The sequence below is a fragment of the Apostichopus japonicus genome, chromosome 13 (genome assembly GCF_037975245.1).
Source record: "Apostichopus japonicus isolate 1M-3 chromosome 13, ASM3797524v1, whole genome shotgun sequence".
NCBI lineage: Eukaryota > Metazoa > Echinodermata > Holothuroidea > Aspidochirotida > Stichopodidae > Apostichopus > Apostichopus japonicus.
The window spans coordinates 9,773,109-9,794,670 of NC_092573.1; the positions used below are offsets into that span (position 1 = coordinate 9,773,109).

The window sequence follows — 21,562 nt, forward strand, 5'->3', positions numbered from 1 at the left end:
TGTGATAAGTTCAAGTATAAAAAGTCAAACAATAATAAGGAGATATCAAATTTAAATATTTATCTTTTCCATGTATTATCACTGTTTTCGAAAAAACACGTCACAAGTCAACCTTAAACCTTATCCTTTAAAAGTGGACTTTTCGGCTACAAGGAAGCTTTGACCAGACATGTTTGGTTTTCTTTCTCTGTATAGGTTGACAAGCAACCATCTCGTGAGTCTTCCTTCCCAGCATATTTATTCTTCGTGGTCTTCATCATCTTTGGATCATTCTTCTTCCTCAACCTCTTCATCGGTGTTATCATCGATAATTTTAACACTCTTAAAAGAAAGGCAAGTATCTATGTAAATTAATTAATTAAATTTAAGTCTAATTTGCCAGTTTCGTTATCCGTGTCAATTATTTGTTTGCGATGTTTAGCTTTTTGTCGAGGACTATTCCATTACATTTAGAACAGACAATCAATCATTTAAACTGGAAACTTACAAAAATTGGTCTGACCGGGGACAGAGTTCATATTAGCCCCTTTTAAGGCGTATCGGCCAATTTGTCTTTTGCCAAATGCGCTGGAACGATCCTTACTATTCATCACGCTATGAGCTATTCGTTCTTTTGATTGCGCCGGCCTCTAAAAGCGTATGTAGAAAGGGGACGAAAATATAACAGCCCTAAGCATTTTCCTATTTTTATGTAGGGAGACTCATTCGCGTCGCTGGGCAGACTCAGCAGAGTCTAAGTTCATATATGTTCATATATGTTCATATATGTTCATGTATGTTCATATATGTTCATGTATGTTCATATATGTTCATATATGTTCATATATGTTCATATATGAACATATATGAACATATATGTTCATGTATGTTCATGTATGTTCATGTATGTTCATGTATGTTCATATATGTTCATATATGTTCATATATGTTCATATATGTTCATATATGTTCATATATGTTCATATATGTTCATATGTTCATATGTTCATATATGTTCATATATGTTCATATATGCTCATATATATTCATATATGTTTATGAGGTTATAGCATCGCTGACAATAATAAAGCTAAAACAAGATAAATTAGTTAATAATCGTGTCAAAAAGAATTTGTCTATAGGAATGACCGAGTGCCACGTGAAGTACGCCATTTGCCATATATGACCCAGTGAATGGCCTGGTTTTTTTTTATCTACATTACGTATATGATGAGAAACTACAAACACCTTCCATTTCACAACTGCCGCTTCCATGCGAACAGTATATAGTTTACTGTGTTAGTTTTCAAAACAGATATTATACACATTATACCTTGGTAATAACCACCTGTATAGGTACTTCATATTTACTAAACAACAATGCTTTGTATATTAATGAAAGCTTCGTTATGTCCGTTCTACAGTATGAAGGTGATCGGACTCTTGACGTGTTTATGACCAGTAATCAAAAGAACTACTATCAGACGATGAGAAAACTAGGAAATAAGAAACCAACCAAGCAGATCAAAGCACCGGGGGTGAGTATTTATCTGTCTTGTATCCTCTAAACATCCATTTTCACCCGGCTTCCTACCCTTGATACCGCCAAGGGAGCATTGGCCTGCCGGTTAACCAGCCCGGGAAGTTGAGGTGTCGAAAGGCGTCAATATCCTCTTGGCAGCAAAAGACGCTAGTGAGATTTATGCGAGGCGCCAAATGCGTCGCTTGTATCAAGGCACCAACCCCGCCGGTTGATGCATTGAGCCAGTACAGCAATTAAATAGGACCCAGTCCGTACCTGTAATGTTACATACCAAGAAAGAAGATTTATAAGTATAGAAATACACGTAAAAAGTCGTTTCTCAATCCCCTTTTCATAATTATCATTCCATTCAAGTTAAAAATCCATGCATGTCAGCTTTACATCCTTCTCATGCGTGCTCTAAAGTTCAGATTCATTGTCACAGGGAATATATTTCTCGATCGTTCCTGAGTTAAGAATCAGGTAAGAACATGGACGCCGCAATCAGAGAGGACACCGATTCTTATAGCCCTATGTAGAGTTTCTTATTTTTGAATGTTGAATATGACGATATAGGCATGGTGCGTTCATTAACTTTTGTCATTTTAGCAATGTCTTTATTTCATTCTGGTATAGATGCATGCTGTAAAATTCTCTGATTTTTTTGGCCACGGAAATCATTTAAGAAATAGTTCATTTAGCTATATATCTTTGTGATGATATATAACCCACTTGTCTGCAGGACTACACCAGCAATGTGTCTGTGTCAGTAGAAGCCGTTCTAACAATTCCGTACATCGAATTGCATGAATTCATGTATTTTTTTATCTCTATGCATGCTGTAAAATTCTCTGATTTTTTGGGCCACGGAAATCATTTAAGAAATAGTTCATTTAGCTATATATCTTTGTGATGATATATAACCCACTTGTCTGCAGGACTACACCAGCAATGTGTCTGTGTCAGTAGAAGCCGTTCTAACAATTCCGTATATCGCATTGCATGAATTCATGTATTTTTTATCTCTATGCTTTCTCTTTTATGCTGCATGTTTATTCATCTATAGGCGGGAGTAAGTATTTGTTCCTTCACATGTAATACATATTCCTTTGTATAAGCTTTAACCTTGTTTCCTTTTCTCGATCTTTCCATCTCTCACACACATTTCTTTCTTTGTTTTGCGTGTGTTGTGATATTTCTTTCTTTCTTACTACAATACTTTGAAATTTTAACTTTCATCTCTTTTCATGTTAGATCGCCGACTAGTTTTCTTACAATTCAAACAATTTATGAAAGTTTTTAAATGAGAAAAAAAAAAATCCTGTGTTTTTTACCACTACAAAATTCCAACAATCTTCTGTCGTTCCTTGATACGTTTATCCTCTACCTAGTTATCATTTACAAATATTGAGCAATAATACGTGGTAACCTATTGTCTCTCAGCTCTATTGTTCCTTAATAGACTGATTAAATATTTGTACACATCTTCTTTCCCTACAACTATATTATACTAATACGTTTTCGCTCATACACAAAAACAACCTATTGTCTACACTCCCTATTATTCTTTACCCCATTTAAACAATGCACATATTGTTCCTTACACATTTTGACGTATATACTTTTATTTTATCCTTTACACACCTTAAACAATACCCACATTGTCTCTAACACCTATTATTCTCAACACATTAATTTCTTTACAATACATATAGCCATATATAATATATGTATACATGTAACACGTGTTAGTTTTATACATCTATTGTCCTATATTCATTTAAAATATGCATACATTGATATAATAATAATATTCGATTTATATAACGCTTTATACCAGTGAAAGGTCTCAAAACGCATTACAGACGTTATATTACCCCTGGTCAAATGATAACCTGTCCCAGAGACAATCCCTCCAGGCGGCTGCAGTTATATACTGCGCCCAATGACAAGTTACCTCATAGGTACCCATTTAACCCCTGGGTGGAGAGAGTCAAGTGAGATAAAGCATCTTGCCCAAGGACACAACGTAATGGACTAGGTAGGAATCGAACCAGCAATCCTTGGATCACAAATCCGCCACCACGCTCTCTAAACCGTATATAGGCCATTATTACCCTGTACATATACCTACATTTTACTCACTTATTTTTTATAAACTTACCTTGCATAAAAAAAAATATTTTTTTTTATTTCAAAAAACGTTTTATCAAATTAATCATCTTAATAACAACTTAACAATCCTGTTCCTTTTTCACTTTTCTTCACAGAATAAAATCCTGTCATTTTGCTACAAATTGACGAAAAGTACGAAGTTTGAGGTTGCCATAGTGATTGTGATTCTATTAAACATGGTGGCGATGATGATAGAACACTACAATATGTCAGAGACATTAGTTCAAGTCCTCGAAGTTATCAACATCATATTTACGGTCATTTTTGTCCTGGAATGCATACTTAAACTCTTCGCGTTGAGATGGTACTACTTCAAGAGTCCATGGAATGTCTTCGATTTTATTGTAGTCGTCTTTTCAGTATTAGGTAAGAAACAATGGAAAATGGGAGGCAGGATAATCATAGATTCAACAGGAGATCATTGTTATTATATTTGTAAATATCTTTGGTCCTTGCACACTACATTCCTTGATATGATTCCTCATTATACTGAAAACGTCGTCACATTAATTACCACCGTCCAACCCCCCCCCCCTCCCTCATCCCATTCTCCAGCCGCTTTACCCTCCCTAGTACCCCTGTGGCACTTGATCCCATTACCATATCTAACTAGATAGTCCCTTTCTTCACGTCCCGTCCTTTTAATTAGTACTGAGAGGGGTTGTTGGTAAAAACAGCTGTCGACAATCGTGAAAGAGTGACTAGTTTCTGTTATATTCAATAAGCTAGAATATTTGTCACCTTTTTAACTTATAACACTCCGATTTTTTTAATTTTTTTTTTACTGTTCGTTTACAGGTATCGTAATGAATGATGTCCTTTCGGCTTTTATTAACCCGACATTACTACGAGTTTTTCGTCTCCTGAGAATCGGGAGAATTTTACGGCTCGTTAAATCGGCGAAAGGGCTCCGAAAACTGCTCTTTGCATTAGTAATATCGCTGCCAGCACTCTTCAACATTGGTTGTCTCTTATTCCTTGTCATCTTCATCTATGCAATTATTGGAATGTCCCAGTTTTCTCGTGTCAGGATACAGGGAGCCCTCGACGATGTTGTCAACTTCCAGACATGGACTAAAAGCATGTTGTTATTATTTCGAGTTTCCACCTCTGCCGGCTGGAATGATATACTGGACGCGTTGATGACGGACGGACCTCCTGATTGTGACCCCAACTATGGAGGATATTCTACTGGTGACTGTGGAAGCACCGCTTTCGCGTTTGCGTTTTTCTTAACTTTTCTAGTCATTAGCTTTCTGATTATCATCAATACGTACATTGCTGTCATCTTGGAGAATTTCAGTGCTGCGCATGCCCAAGAGGAAGTCGGAATTACTGAGGACGATTTCGGTATGTTTTATCAAATTTGGGAGAAATATGATCCAAACGCGACCCAGTTTATCCTCTTGGATCAATTATCTGACTTCTGCGATGACCTGGAGTTGCCTCTGAGGTTGGCGAAACCAAACCAGATCAAATTAGCTGGTCTAGACTTACCGATTTATTACGACACGAAACTGCATTGCTTAGACGTTTTATTCGCTCTAACGAAAAGAGTTCTTGGAGATGTAGAAGAAAGCGAAGATTTCGCGGAATTACAGAAACAGATGACGGAACAATTTATGGCTGCATTTCCTGATTTGGAACGCATTAAGCCAACCACAACAACGATGCAACTGAACAAAGAAAATACCGCGGCTAAAAGATTGCAAAGGGCGTGGAGATTACACAAACTTAAAACAGAATTAGCCAAAGCTGTCATCGCGAGCCGAAATAAAGGAAGCAACACAGCCTCACGTGTGACCTCGGCAAGGTCAACACTACCTCCTGAGACGGAAAAAGAGCCAGGAAAGCTCGATGGCAGTTTCAACGGGTCACTCGGTTTGCAAGTTCCTGGATGCAGCACGGGGATATCTCGATCAACTACCCCGACAATACACGAAGATGAGAGCGAAGGGGTGGACAACGCTAACAAAGGAGAAAAATATCACGTGACCAATGATGAAGATGATGGCGTCCCTACGATAGATGCATAAATATAAAGGAGAGAATAAGAAAATTTATGACAACTTTAATAAAAAATCTGAATGAAAGAGGAAAGAAACGAAATTTGTTTCAAACTCCTCCAGTATTTGAGATGTTCGAAGTTAGATTCCAGTAACAAAGAAATGTAAAGGTTTGTTAAAAATAGTGTTGATGCGTTAGTGTAAGAGGGGGTGGGGGCTCTTAAATGGCAGCCCCCCCCCCCCGTTCAAACGATACTTAAATGAATCGATTGAATGCGTGGGCTGTTACATAGCATCAAATAGTGAGGTATAAGTGGCGTCAAATTCTGAGAGATACACGAGTGGGATGGGAGAGGGGATGGATTCCTAGGTTCCAGTTATTCTTCTTCAAGATGTATTTATTTCATGAAAAGCTCCGTTGTAAATATAACTTATTAAACCATGTTTGGAACCATGGATTACGTTATGCTTGTGTAGGAAAATAGATAATATATTGTGCAATATGTTTGACGTGCTTAAGTGATGTAGATGATATGAAAATAATGTAATTACACGACAACCAAACATGATTGTTAATTGAGTTATGACGTAGAATCACTTATTGTATCTTGAGTTGTATGTTGAACTGATAATGCTCCTTTAATGTCACACCCTGAACTTTCTACGTTACTGGAACATGGAATGTTGGGAATGTCTCCAGACTTTTGTTTATTTCAACCATTCTACAAAGAAAAATTAATGATCTCCAAATGTTAAATACCCAGTTTCACTCGTGATCAAAATGTTCAAAGGTGTATCAGCCAGTTTGGACAATTTAACTAATAATACCACTCTCTCTGTACTGTCCTCTCATATCATGCTTCGAAGCACTCCTACTGACAGTACGAACAGTTCCAAACCTTTATCTGACCCTGATGGTAATACCACCATATACTGTCCTCTTCTATCATGCTTCGGAGCACTCGTACTGACCGTATAAACAGTTCATAACCTTCGTTTGATAGAAAAATGATATTCATTAAGTGCTTTATTGTCAGTACAAAGGCGTTGAAGCGTAACGTAAAATTGCAGTGTATCAAAATATATTCCATCTGGGTGACGTGTCATGTCTAATGAATATTCATGATGTATTTAGCCTCATACATACCGAATTATCCACATCTTCGCTCTCAAATATTGTGTTTCGTGTAGGGTGTATGCAAAGGTTTATAGAGGTGCATTTCCTTATGATATACATTAACTGTTTTATCTAACTGTGATAATAAGGTTGTAATGTACATGCATGTATAAATGAATATTCATGATGTAATTTTTTGGCTTTACCTTACTTCCGGTTGTTTGCAGTTTGGATTGCTATTGGTTTATTTGTATAATGAATATGCATATATTTCGGTATGTAATGATTACCTTCATGTAGTGTTACACTCTCAAAGTTAGTGATTCAATACAGGTTTCCTTTATGAATGAATTTTATGATTTTACTTAAAATAAATGAAAATATGAGTTTGTACTTTACGTCCTTTTGTTTGTACTTTCTTTTCGCCTTCAGTGTCTCTTTTTTTTTCTTTTTTAGCTTGCAATTTTTCGTCACCTGTGAAGTTCTTTGTCACCCATTACAGGCGCGTATCCAGGATTTTTAAACCCGGGGGGCGCGAATTACTATCTAAGCGGAGCGCCACCATCGGTTGGCGCGCAGCGTACAAGAAAATTTCTTGTTTTGAAACCCCCCCAGATCACCGGAAACGGCACTTCTCGGGCTTGAAATGACCAACCAGATGTACACTTTTTGCCTGAGAACCAGGTATTTCCTAATAGCTTTTTTTTTCCATCCATAACCTTTTTGAAGTTTGTCAACCCGGCACACATCATGTTCGACCTGATGGCATCTCCTGTGGGTCTTTGCTTTTGTAGGTGATTCTACGTCGCGGCCCACAATACCCGTCAGCCCCACTTTTCAAGGTTTTAAGCCCCATATTTGTTCCGAATTTGAAAATTCACATTTCTCGTGAGTAAACTCACTTGAAAACCATACCCATAATGTTGTACAAAATTTCATCTATGGACAACCAATATAGAAAAACTTCCTTGAACCCCTAACAGACCGGTCAAAATTGCACGAGTAGAGGGAAGTGTGATGCAGAATGTTGGTCAGAAATTTTCGAAAATTCAGACACAGTTAATTTATTGGTGTACAAACATTAAAACCTCTTATAACGGCTATTATAAAACTTGGTTGAAGGAAATGAAAAAATAGCAGATAATTCCGAAAGCGAACACTACACACATAGGCGTAGGAGGCGCGGCGGCAGTGGCGGAGCTAGGGGTATTGGTCAGGAGTGGCGAAAATGGTCTGTAGGAGCGCTTTCGACACTATCTAAGCGGAGCGCCACCACTGGTTGGCGCGTAGCGTAGAGAAAATTTTTGAATAAAGATACTCCCTAGATCGCCGGAAATGACCCTTTCCGGGCCTGGCTAATTTGCAGATAAACGAAGAATAAGGTGTCATCGCCAAATTACACCAACAAAATGTGAGAAATGTCAATAAGTATATGAGAGCGCAATAAAAATGTTAATAATCTAGAATAAGTAAAAAGTGGTAAAGAGCTGAAAAAGGCGCCAGCAGTCCATTTGAGTCCGTCAGGGGGGGGCATCCACCCCCCGACCGTATGGACGCTCCGCCACTGCGCGGCGGGGGTGCAGCCCCTAATTCGCCATTACTAATGTAAAAGAGAGTTTTGACATAATTGGACCTCCATGCTTTTTATACATCTACATGAGACATGTCGTTGTTTACATTAGCATCCCGCGAAATACTGCCCAATTTGAACGGACCGTACGGTACATGATGGCATGCGATGTAATAATCGATGGTTGCTTATATGATATTGACATGAACACGCTGAACGCGCGCTTCGCGCGCGAAAATTTTTGGTTATTTTGTCAGGCAAGTCGGACAGTTTTGAGGCTTTTCATCCTGGAACACCATTTTCATGCTCACTGATATGATGTGATATCTGCTGTTTGCGTTACAAATTCGAACAGGCGCGTAGCGAGGAATTTGCCAAGGTAGGGGCGAAGCCTGTAGGCAAATTATCTAAGCGTAGCGCCACCATAGGTTGGCGCGAAGCGTACAAGAAAATTTTGGCCGAAAATGCCTCCCAGATCGCTGGAAATGGCACTACCCAGGACCATTTGTTAGCGCGAAGCGTACAAGCAAATTTTGGCCGAAAATGTCTCCCAGATCGCTGGAAATGACACTTCCCAGGCCTTGTAAGTTGCCTCTAAGCACTTTCTATTTTGAAATTACTTAGCGATATTATTTAAAAAAATGCTGAATGGGGGGGCGGGCGGTCGCCCCCATCCCAAAATGCGTCATGTTCCCCGACGACACGGTCGAGTTCGAGACCAGCCACAGTTGGTTTCATAGCACAATTCTACACACGCGTTATGATAGACCATATATAGTACATATATAGATCATTAGTGAGAGAGGAAAATGGAAACGTCAAAAAATGGAGTTGTCGGTGTAAGGGGTAGGGTGAGTCACACTTTTACGAAATCATTGATCCGTCACTGGCTACCCTTCAGCGCTGTAATGATGTCACTGTTCCTCTTTCTCTCCCCGGTGTCTTCGCGTTTTTCTTTTACTCCCTCCTTTTCTCCTTTTTCTCTCTTTCTTCTTTTTCTTTTCCCTTCCTTCCTCTCCTCCTCCTCTTTTTTCCCCTCTTTTTTCCTTTTTTCTTCTCTTTTTTTTCTCTCCTCTTTTTCTTACCCGGGGGGCGCGCGCCCCCAACGCCCCCCCCTGGATACGCACCTGCATTAATGTATTCTGCGTTCTATAACTGCGTTGACAAATCTGTAGTATCATATTTATGCATAACTTCGTCAATGTGTGAGTTTGTTCAAGTAGACTGGTGTAACAGCTAATGCTTTCAGGTAATTGACGTTAATTAACTTATGTATGCTACTATCAGATTGTGACAACTTAAACCCGACAAAATTAAGCTTTCCGAATATAAAAAAAAAACTCCTTTAAATCCGGTAAAAACAATTTTGAGAATAATGCTGACAACTTACATGCCTCTGCACACGGTCCGCTATGGTCTCAGTCCAGCCCGCGATAAGAGTAAGGACCGCAGTCTTGCACTAATCGGTAATGTAAGCTGACACGTAAGGCACCCTAGGCTTGATCACTCTACCGACCTGCCCTACACATTACTCACTCCATGAGATTTTGATTCTTCCTGATCCTTAATTTGATCGTTCAACCTTTTGTCTCTGCATGCCGAAGGAGAAAATTAATTGCGAATCGGTGATATAAGCCAGGTTTAACAGGCTATATTCTCAACATTACGTAAACTCATAACGAGCATATGTCGTCAAGCCCCTCCCGCTTCACCACCTTTCACCACCCCCCCCCCGTCATTCCCCATATCGTCTCGTAAATTCTTCCCCGCAGTGACGTGCACATGTTTTCAAAGATTGGGGTTGGGAAATTTCCGCCGAATCCTCCCGACTGATTTTGGAAGGGGTATGAACTTTTATGGATGGGTTGTATAGGCGGATTTAAAATATATTGAATGAAGGGTATTGTCGTGGGTTCGTTGGATGCGGCTTTCATTAAGGGGGTCTTCCCCCAGAAAAAAAAGAGCAACGTTTAGACGTCAGATTTGAGGCATATTTAGACTATAAATTAGGTCTATAATATCAATATCAATAATATTAGAAAAAGCCCCAGACTGACGATGAAGATGTGGGTTATGCCGCTCCACCGCCCACCCGCCCACTCACCACCCCCCCTCCTCTCCCTAGCCCTCCTTTGGTCTTGTTGTCATAGTGGTGTAAGTCGAACGTAAACCACTCTCACACTTTGTATAATCATATAAATAATTAGTGAAAACAAACCAGTCACTCATGTATACATGTATAGGCTACTAATACTAAATTAAAAGAGATATACTTAAAATTAAACTATAAAATGTCTGTTTCCATCTTATAATCATGCCGAATGTCAATTGCACATAAACCCTTCCGTATTTAACCTTCACAAAATGGCTTCTGTTACCCCATCTATATATATGTATACGACAGCGGTTTGCATTGCAGCTTATTAACACGGTAATCCTCAAAAACCTATGCTCTATGTTTACGTTATCAGTCGTTGCTGTGACAACGCCTCATTATCTCTAGCGAACGTCGTCGTTGTATACAGTGTATGCACTTATATTCCCTCTTGCATTAATTAATGGAATATGGGCCATTTTACCATGGCAACGGCAGGTGTTTTACGTCCTAATAACACTCTATTGAATAGAGCAGTATTGTGTGCGGGATATTCAGTATTCATTGTAAAATGCGTCTGAATCTGAAAGCTGTTCGTAAAGCTACTTCGACATTGTTTTGTCTATGGTTTGGATTGCGAGTATTTTTGGTTTATTAGTCGATGCGTTTTACTATATATATAAACTGAATGTTAAGCAAAGACATGGATTAAAACTCGAATACCGTGCACAGTTATAAGCAGAATTAATGTAAAGGATGTGTTTTTGTGTAATTAATTATTCTGTGTAGAAACATACTCAAATTGACTTGAAGTCATCATCATGACCTCAATATCATTTCCACGGAATGAAGGCAAAGGAAAGACTTCGGCACAAAGGAAAAATAAGAAAACAAAAGTGACACCGTTTTCTGTCCAGACATATTATCGAAAGAATGTTGAAGTTGAACCACCAAAAAAGACTGGGATTTTCCAAGCTAATCCCTCCATCAAATCGAATTTTAACTTCTTCTATGACCGAGGTGATTTCCCTATAGCGGTGGAACACGAAGCTCAATACAACAAGATTGCATGGAAGGTAAGTTGATTCATTTTACGAACTATGTGAGGTATTACATATTGTGGGATTCGATTATTAACATATTTATAAGAAGACCATTTTTTTTAATGAATGACGCAGTGGTGGTTTCGATCACTCATGTTTTAACGACTAGTGAAACAAACATCTATCGCTTTCATGATTACTTTGGGCGCGTCATTATAGCTGCCAAGTGTCTCATGTCAACGTTGGTCATGTTATAAAACAATGTATCATATGATATGATGACCACATACAACAGACGTTCATAATCTGGCCAATTTTATATCATTATTTAGACAGCCTCCCGGAGGTGGGGTTTAGATCAAATTCTTGAACGCCTATATATAGCTTTGTGTTGAGACCGATTAAGGTGACATAACCAAATAGGGCTTGTTTTCGAAAATTAAATGGGTAACATAAGTGGGGCGGAAAACATTCCAGATATTCTGAACACGAGGCAAAGCAGTTGTATACAAAGGTATATATGCAAGTAGGGTATGACTGATTTGTTGGGGGCATATCATGTCACTAACCCCTGTACAGGGGCTCACCGGAGGCCGGCAGGGATCCAGCCAGGGGAGAGATGTAAATTTTCGACATTTTAGTGTCATAGTAACCTTCCGAACCATATTGTGGTCAGTGACCTCGCTTAACATTGAAAAAGAGCAGACCATTAAAAGATGTTTGCTCTGGACTTTGTTTCACTTTCAGGGTCTTGGCGTATGTCGATCTGCAGGGACAAACTGACCTGGGAACATGTAGATTGTAGAATGTGTTATAAAGGGCCCTAATTTAAAAAAGTAGACATTAATGACTTCACTTTCAAATACCTTCGTATTTATGCGTCGTATATTTAGCACATAGATACCACACTCCCATTAATTACTGTGTTAAATAATAACCCCAATTGAAGGTGCTAATTGGCTAGAATCGCTAACCTTAAACATCCAGTCGTTCATAAATGTTGAAGGCAGTATAATACTATAGTAATAGAACACTGAAGTCACTGAATCGGATATTGATTGCTTGCAAGAATCCAGCGCGGCCGGGGCCCTTTGAAAATGCGGGGTCCGTAGCATATGCTACTTTTGCTACTAGGTTAATGCAGCACTGTCTGAGACTTCACAATACTCGAGAAAAATACAGATGTCTTTTAAATTGGCTTAGTTGGTCTGGAATTACATAATTTAGTATAATTACGTAATCATCATACTGAATTATAGGCAGCTCCATTCGAGTAAATGAGAGAAATCATTATTTCGTTTGCTAGTATTCGAAGGATGTATTCCATTTTCTGATGGTCTTTCAGTATTAAAAACATTTTTAGAAATTGGTTATTTTCAAATGAAGAAATCTAGGTTGACCTGTATGCTTAAGATACGATAGGATTCTAATCCAAATTCTTCATTTTTTTTCTATTTTGATAGGTTGAGATTGAGAAGTTGGACTTTCATCATTATCTTCCTCTTTTCGTTGATGGTCTCTGTGAGACAAAACATCCTTATAAGTTTCTCGCTCGTCAAGGAGTCCATGATATGCTAACTCACGGTGGGCATAAAGTACTTCCCGTGGTACCGCAGTTGATCCTCCCGGTTAAGGTATAACCTAATCTCTTTATTAATCTATATGTTGTAGCTATAGCTATGTGCCATAGTCTTTTGATTTACTGAGGTTGAATCCATCATTCTTATGTAGCATATGGGGAAGCTACCGGTATCACACTGTTAGGCTATAGGGCAGGGTTTCCCTAACTTTATCCCCCCCCCCCCGCGAACCCCCTGTGGATGTCAGAATTGTCTACGAACCCCCAACTTTTTGAGACACGATCTGAGTCATTATTATACGTATAATACGCATAACAGTGCTTCGTAAATGGTCAAGTTGATAGTGTAATATTGTAGAGTTTGTCGATAGGTACGACTTTTGTACATTACTAAATTATATGAAACATCAGATTTTAGTTCAACAAAAAGTACTCTAGTTTTGACTTTCAGAAACGTCTCAAGATCCCCCTGGGATGGACTCACGCACCCCCTGGGGGTTCATGCATCCCAGTTAGGGAACCCCTGCTATATAGGTATCTAAGTTAATGTGGAGAGCTTATTTTGGTGTGGTTGGTGTGAAAGAATCATTATGCGAAGATGTTGTAAGTATCAAACACACCCGTAGCCAAACCATGCCCCTCCACCCACCCACATTCAAACTATACTATATATATATATATATATGTATACATGCAACTTTTTCTTTAAAAAAAACTTTTAATTTGTTTCTTTCTTTCTTACCACAGAAAGCACTACAAACAAAGTTACCTGACGTCATATGTTCGACCTTACGATTACTTCAGATTCTGGTGGTATGTAACGAACTTATCGGAGAAGCTCTGGTTCCTTATTACCGCCAACTTTTGCCAGTTTTCAATCTTTATAAGAATAAAAACAAAAACCTCGGAGACGGAATCGAATACGACCAATGGAAAGGTGAAAACATCGGTGATATGGTGAATTATACTCTTGAATTGTTTGAGAGGTATGGAGGGCCAGATGCATTTATCAATATTAAATATATGATACCAACTTATGAATCGTGTGTTATGAACTGAACTGGATGAGATATAGTATGAGACCGGTCACCAAGAAAAGTATAAGAATGTTTTATTCGCAAGTTTCAAAGTATGGGCGGAATTGGCAACGGGATTCAAATAAATTAACTGCAGGGAAGCGCTATACATTGCAACGATTTAAATTGTTACATACTGCAGTATATATAAAGTAATTTTGAAGTCAACATATTGACTAGAGAATTGTTCCATTGTTGAATTCCTTGTGTATCTTCTCTCCGATCTCCTGGAGTCTTGATTCTGTAACCACCGACAGTTTGTAACTTTCGTTCGACTTTAATCCCAGATTTATCAATCACCATCGATATCGGGATGTCACATACATTTGTCACTGATTTAAATCGGTATATGTTGATTTAAACCGGTACATGTCGAATTAAACCGTCACGTGTGGATTTAGTATAGTACATATCGATATAGTTGTCTACTTGAAATTGACGTGAACCATAACAGTTGATCGGTTTACCGATCATTAATCGACATATACCGATTAAAAATTGATACAGTGATTATAATTGGCTGGTACACACTGGTACCGATTGAAATGGGTAATATAACGGCTTCTGTTGATAATAACACATATGGGAATTATATATACCGAACACCGAGATACCGAAATACAGATGAGAGATCCCTATATAGCGAGTTACGTTTACACAAATTCTGGTATATGTAAGCATGTAAGTGATGCTAGTTGGTGTTAATAAAAGCGTGTATATAGGCATAATGTAGTATGTAATATATTATATATTATGCTGTATACAATACCGCATACTATAATATATACTGTAATGTGAAATATACTATATGATATACAGTACCTTTACTAGTATACTTTACTTAATAATATAACACATGTTATATTAATATATGTACTGTGTAATATGCACAATACTGCATAATATAACATGTATATGATATTATCATACATGACTCTTCACTTAATACTATATACTAACTAATATATTTCATACTATATCATATAATGAATATAATTTATTATATGATATATAGCATAATAAATATGATATACGGTACTGCACTAATTAATATACTAATTGTCTGTCATGAACCTGATAAATATTTAATGTTTATACATTACAGTAATATTAATCGATCAGTACACTACTAAGAACTGAAATAAATTGAACTTATCTTAACTGTGATTGAATATGATGGTCACTATACTTTATTATATGACACCGGGTACTAGGGAATCATATAAGTACGGTACTGCCTCCGATTGTTTTTTTATTTCGCTTAACCGATCTTGCCAGTAGCTCAATGCATTCATTCAATGTTGCAATTCTAATAATCATGATTTTAGTTAGAAAATCCAGATAAAGAGAAACGTTAGTATTATTATTTTATTATAGGTCTCCATATAACATATGGATATCGATATTATGTTTCTTCTTAATTTTTCTTGGCTGTTTTTCTTCGCTATGATTACTAGGTTTTTTTTTTGTATTCAAGATTTTGAAAGAGAATTAATATATTGAATAAGTTATAATGTTGTACCAAAATTCCAAAATATACTGTTAGAGAGTATATATGTATATATGTAAATCCATAGTTTTACCTGTCTCTGTAACCAGCATATTTCTTGCTAGAAATTGAAGCATGCAGTCCTTAGTAAACCAAGTTATATTGCAAATATGGCAATAGTTTTTTCCTGATTATTCTGCATAAAACGATGACGATTAATTTAGCTGAGCTGGACAATCTGTCAATCCTCCACATATTTTGCATAATTGGAAGAAATTAATTTCGCATGTGAATCATTTGATTTTAGCCCGTAATTAAGTTTGTATAATAACCACATTTAAAGGGGTTGTTTTCTACACAATTTTTTTTTAATTACTATTTTTTTTTTTAATGGCAACATTGTAGTGTTAAGTTAACTACGATATAACTAGGTAGGTGTTAACTATAAATGAACTATAAATCGTTGCATGTGAATATTTCAATATATATATAATTAGATTGGTATAACTAATTGTAAAGGATCATCTACAGTCGTTAATTAAAATAGATTCAATTTTCAATCTATAACCTTACAAGACCAGGATGAGCTATATGATGGTTTGTTTGACATTCATGTACCAGTGAATGATGTATATCTGTTCGAAATAAAGAAGGTATATAAAGTTGTAATCACACAAAATTAAATATATGCAGAAATGATATGTTTCTATTTTTCCTTTCCATTTCTTCTTCCTTTTGTCTTTTTAAAAATTTTTCTTAACGGTGTCGTTGATGCCAACATCTGAAAAGTAAACAGCAGTAACGTGTGCAAAAGTGGGCGGGGCCAAGCTCTACCTTCCATTATCATTCGGGGAGGGGAGTGGTGTGGTTGTTTCAGTCGGGAAATTGTTCACATTCAGTTATGAAAGAATTAGGACTACTGTTACCTGTTCAGGAGGCTCCCTCTAGTGGCGACATCCATCAATTTTGTAATAGTAGGTTGACTCGTTCACTTTCCCCACTTTACTTATAATGGAATGTCCTTAGGATGATGACAACAAGAGAATACACTGTAGCTTTGCTAATTGTTTTTTCTCTATATATTGGTGCATTAAAGTATAACAGAAATGGAGAGAATCAAGTTAAGCTACGTCACGTTAGTTTGAACATCTATTAAGTACGATTTGCCACAAGCGAGAGACTGTTTTATATATTCCAACGGTCAAACTGATGAAACAAATATATCCGTAAACTCTATGACATAAGCTGGCTCTACATGTCACTATTAAATATAAGCGATAGAAACAAATATACTTCCGATACAAATTTAATTGGGACTTTTATGTGACGGTTTTCTTGAAAAAACCGTCTGAACCATACGTATTACTACATTAATGTTAAATGTGCCACCCTATGGCTCCACTTTAATCATACCCACCTCAACCCCACCACACCCCTACTGCACCCATGCGTAAAATAAGTAACCCACCCACAAAGTACCAATATAAACATATTATTTATATATATATTAATATGTAGGTCTAGTAATTTGTTAACTCTATAGTTAAACACACATCAGATAACAAATATCAGATATATAATAACATGTCTTACCAATGAGATTAATCAGCCTTAAACTTAAAAGGCTTAAATCGTTCTCGTTTTAATGTCATTTGTCATTGCAATATTTCTAGTTTGCCCACATAATATGCACAAATATTCGAAACCGTCCCAACACTTTTCTAAACCAGTTCGATGGAAAGAATTGTTTACTCGAGAAACAGGTTGAAGTTAGCGTAGGTAAGTAAGTAAGGTAGTTCTTAAATTTCTTCATTTAATAAAGTTATATAATTCATGTGGCAATATTAAAGATATTACCATACACGTATCACGTGACAACATTCGAATGTGATTATGAATCTGATTGGCTAATGGAAGGTCAATATGGTCCTTACTTCTAACAAGGAAATGACCTTTAAATAGTTATGTGCATTCGTGGACCAATTAATGAAGGTGTGATCTCAAAAAAGTGAGGAAACAAACGTTAAAATGATTTTGAAAGAGAAAATAAGCTTGCACATTTAAAATCACACACATGGCAACTTCGAAAGGGATAGGAAGTCCTAAGTTGAAAGAGGGAATCGTGATCTAATTACTTGATGCTATTATAAGAACATTGTCAAAGGAATGAGGTTTGTGTTATTCACCAAATATCTCTATTTCTTCTGTTTTATTAATGCATCAATCGATTGATCGATCAGTGAATTTAAGTTGCTATCTTTCCGACTATCAATCAAGCAATCACATGATCTATGAATGAAACAATCACTCTATCAGTCATTCAATCACATAACCAGTCACACAATAAATTAATTCTTCCATGAATCAATTAATTGATTACTTAATATATTAGTCAAACAATCGATCAATCAACCAATGTATCTGTAAATTCATCGATGAATTGCCATATATCAGTTTTAAAATCCATTCTTCAATAAATAAGTCAATTGTTCACTTATTTGATCAACCAACCAATTAATCACTCAATCACTCAATCAAACGTTCAATCAGCCAATTAACAGTTGCATAGTTCTTTTCTATAATACCATGGCACTGAATAATTTGAATATTCAGTTATATATTTATATATAAGAAAGAAAAAACATTTTGTGTTCGTAAAGCGTTATTACGGCGTCAACAATATCGCAAAGGCTAAATAAACCACTCATAAACCCGAACTAACTTTTTAAATGCATCGTGTAAATCAAGAGATTAAATCATGATTTTAAACTTGTCAAATTCCTCTGGAATAAACATTCGTATTTCAAGGAAACATGTCTTTGTCTATGATTTTGTAGTAATGAAGTACTATTAAAAACATTACCTCCATTCATAACAACTCAAAGGGTACTAAATTTCAAGAACAGACCAGACGAAAGTTGAATAGAAACGTTCAGAAATTTAAATGTCAGTTGCTTAACTTCAGTCTATTAGAAAAAGGAGTAGGAGAAAAGTGAAGTCAGTCTAACTAACTAGTAACAGCGCCCTCTAAATAGTTGACGAAGAACATTGACCTCATAAGGTTTCACAACTATAACTATTAAGTTTAAGAAAAGAATGAATGATTTAGTATACATAAATCCATCCATATGTTCCGTAAGAGGGAGGGGGGGGTAAGTATGACCATAAATTAAAGCCGCCTCAAAAAACAAACAAAAAACATATGGATAACAGCGTCCTACCAAATACACACTGAAAGAGACACCCTAATTTAAGTTTACATGGGTAGACGTGAAAGGCCCCATATAACATTTGGGTTTTAGCTATGAACGGAAGATATATAGTTTACATTAATCTATCGTACACTATCTTTATATTACAAGAACAAAAATAAATCTCTCTCTCCCTCTCTCACTGCGTTTGTTAATTTTTTCTTCTTTCTATCTCTGTCACTATTTTGTCTAAAACATTAAGGGATACATTAAGTCAAATTAAAACAAACACATTATGCTAACATACAATATATATGTGCAATGGTGCATGACATACAACACAGATCAAACTTAAAGCACAACGAACTGCGGTTGGAACTTCTGATAACTCGTTTGTAAACGTTATCCCTATTATTATTATGCAAATGTTCGAATAACAGAGGTGGACGATTTGTTTTTAGAAAATGGCCAGATATATTCATTGAAAGAGCGTTTTCCTGGTTCTTTGTTCATTGATATATATTTTTGTTATTTTTTTAATATTTCTGTGTGTGTTTTGTTATTAACAACACGATGAGTGATGCTGCAAATAGAATCCAAAACAAACAAAACTAATTCTCAACTAAATCCAAACATTTGAATGAATCAACCAGATGTATTAAAACAATGCAATTAGCATAGGTTTTGCATGCCAGAACAGAAGTGATTGGAAAATATTGTATACATGCGGGTAGGACTAGACCCAATTTCTTCAAAATCAGGCGTACAGTCATGACGACAATTTCCATATTTAATTAGCATAAATGCATGCATAACTGTGTCAGTTTCTTTTTAAGGTTATTGTGTTATTTTGTCGATGACTATATATGATGATCAGGAATTACCCAGATATATAATATATAACTAAATATTAATGAGCTCTCATCAATTGCTGGCATTTGACTTGCACGTTAATGGATGGGTGTTACTGTATTCTAAAGCTTTTGATACACTGGATTTTCCAAGTCAATGTGGTTGTCGTTAAAGGAACGTTATCGAAAGATTGTATATCACACGAATGGCAAAATATGTTAGTTTTCTATGTTTTGGCCTCGACTTTATCGGATTAAAGCAAGTTATATATCTGTGATGTGTTTAATGAGAGGAAAACGTTATTAATGGTTGACTCTTTTTTGTACCAAATCAGTAAATCATGTTACTCAACATATCGCTACTCTTCTCAAACCGCCAAACACGGTTAGTTTCAATATCTGCCACAAAAACCGAATCCTCTTTAGGTGACACCGCGATGTCGTGTAGTACACCGAAATGCTGTGGAAGTGAAGAAAAGTCAAGCTATATTGAATCATATCTATATGGAAGAAATGAGATAAAACTGATCTTAAATTCAATCTTTTACAAATTATTTCACGATATGAGGACTTTATCTCGATTTTGCTTCTTTATTTTCGACAAAAAAGTTTAAATTCTGATGTGAATTTTCAAAATTCCCATGAATACTAAAAAATTCGTTCAGTTAAGAAAATGTGAAATACAATGTCTCATCTGCGCGACCAAATCTAATATTCTTCTTGTGACTAAATTGGTTTCTACAATAACAGCAGGTATTATCTTTATTTCATTGACATATCTCGCTAGGCATTTTGGAACCTCATTAGGTATTATGCTTTTTATAGTACATAGAAATTGTGTTTTATTTTATTTTATTTTTTGTAAGTTAGTAAGGACAAATAACATATTTAATTATATATCACTAACTGATGAGATTGCATTTGTTTGCTCACAATGCACACGTACGTGGTCGTTATTACAAGAAGTAAATCGTAACAAAACCAGAAACATTAATAATCACATATCAATACATTATTTACCTCCGGATCTGGCGTCCACTTGTCGAGAATTTCTCCGGAATCAAGGTCAAAGGTGAAACCGGATGTGCTAACGTCAGATCTATGCAACCGAGGACCATTCACAGCATAGAGGACATCTAAAGTATGAGAGCGAGAGAGAGAGAAAAACAGAATATATGTCAGTCATATAATAATTATAAGTGGACTATTCGAAGTTGTAAGATGGTCACCGTATGCTTCCGTAGTCATTTTGTGAAGGCCAAGGTTCCCGAGAGCCCGGTCGGGCACCGGGGAATACAATGACAACGGGCCTCTTTTCTGGAGTCTACCTTGTTCCTAAAGTATATTACGAAAATGGTGAATACGGTATTTGTTTCACCCGCATTTCCCCGGGCCTCCTAATTGTCATTGTAGCCCCTTTGAGCCACCCCCCCCCCCCCCAAGGTCAGGTCTAATGGAAAATACTGGCAAAATATGAACAGCATATTTGCGTTTAATTTACAATTTTATCAAACCTATGGAATATTTCTAAAATAAGCTTTTCAATTTATGAAACTAAGATACCTTCATTCATGTTTCACCAAGTCAAAGTTTATGAGTGAGTTCTTAATGGGTTTTATTTTCTTCTCTACATTCCTTCGCCCGGACTTTTTTTTCACACTAGTATTAATTCTATGTTAGAATTCTTACTGTTAATGTTAATTCTGAAAAAGAATTGTCAAAATTCTTGATGTTTTTCTATTTGTATCAATGAACCGTGACTATTGAAACTAATGAACGACGCTATTATGAACTCCAGGATGGAATATAATCTATGAAAGCTATTTAGCAAAGCAGGGGGGTTGGAGGGGGGTTGAGAAGGGCAGAAGA

The 21,562-nt window shown here is 36.6% G+C and overlaps 3 protein-coding genes across 4 annotated transcripts in view; 2 read left to right on the top strand and 1 right to left on the bottom strand.

Annotated features, from left to right (window-relative positions):
* LOC139978279 (sodium channel protein 1 brain-like) overlaps nucleotides 1-7,197 on the top strand; it is a 32,156-nt gene extending 24,959 nt beyond the window's left edge. Inside the window, exons 25-28 of the mRNA XM_071988331.1 lie at nucleotides 196-333; nucleotides 1,404-1,517; nucleotides 3,772-4,042; nucleotides 4,475-7,197. Of these exons, the coding sequence (XP_071844432.1) occupies nucleotides 196-333; nucleotides 1,404-1,517; nucleotides 3,772-4,042; nucleotides 4,475-5,712 (1,761 nt within the window). The 3' untranslated portion in view covers nucleotides 5,713-7,197. The remainder of the gene's footprint in view (nucleotides 1-195; nucleotides 334-1,403; nucleotides 1,518-3,771; nucleotides 4,043-4,474) is intronic.
* Nucleotides 7,198-10,940: 3,743 nt separating this feature from the next.
* Nucleotides 10,941-16,343, top strand: LOC139978277 (parkin coregulated gene protein-like). Its single transcript, XM_071988329.1, has 3 exons — nucleotides 10,941-11,540; nucleotides 12,971-13,141; nucleotides 13,834-16,343. Exons 1-3 carry the CDS (start codon nucleotides 11,286-11,288, stop codon nucleotides 14,143-14,145), a joined length of 738 nt encoding a protein of 245 aa, XP_071844430.1. The 5' UTR covers nucleotides 10,941-11,285; the 3' UTR covers nucleotides 14,146-16,343.
* A 372-nt stretch (nucleotides 16,344-16,715) lies between these two features.
* Nucleotides 16,716-21,562, bottom strand: part of LOC139978280 (uncharacterized) — a 30,976-nt gene continuing 26,129 nt past the window's right edge. For both annotated transcript variants that reach the window (XM_071988333.1, XM_071988332.1), the window contains exons 11-12: nucleotides 20,714-20,829; nucleotides 16,716-20,153 (exon numbers count right to left, since the gene is read on the bottom strand). In XM_071988333.1, the coding sequence (XP_071844434.1) occupies nucleotides 20,025-20,153; nucleotides 20,714-20,829 (245 nt within the window). In that variant the 3' untranslated portion in view covers nucleotides 16,716-20,024. The remainder of the gene's footprint in view (nucleotides 20,154-20,713; nucleotides 20,830-21,562) is intronic.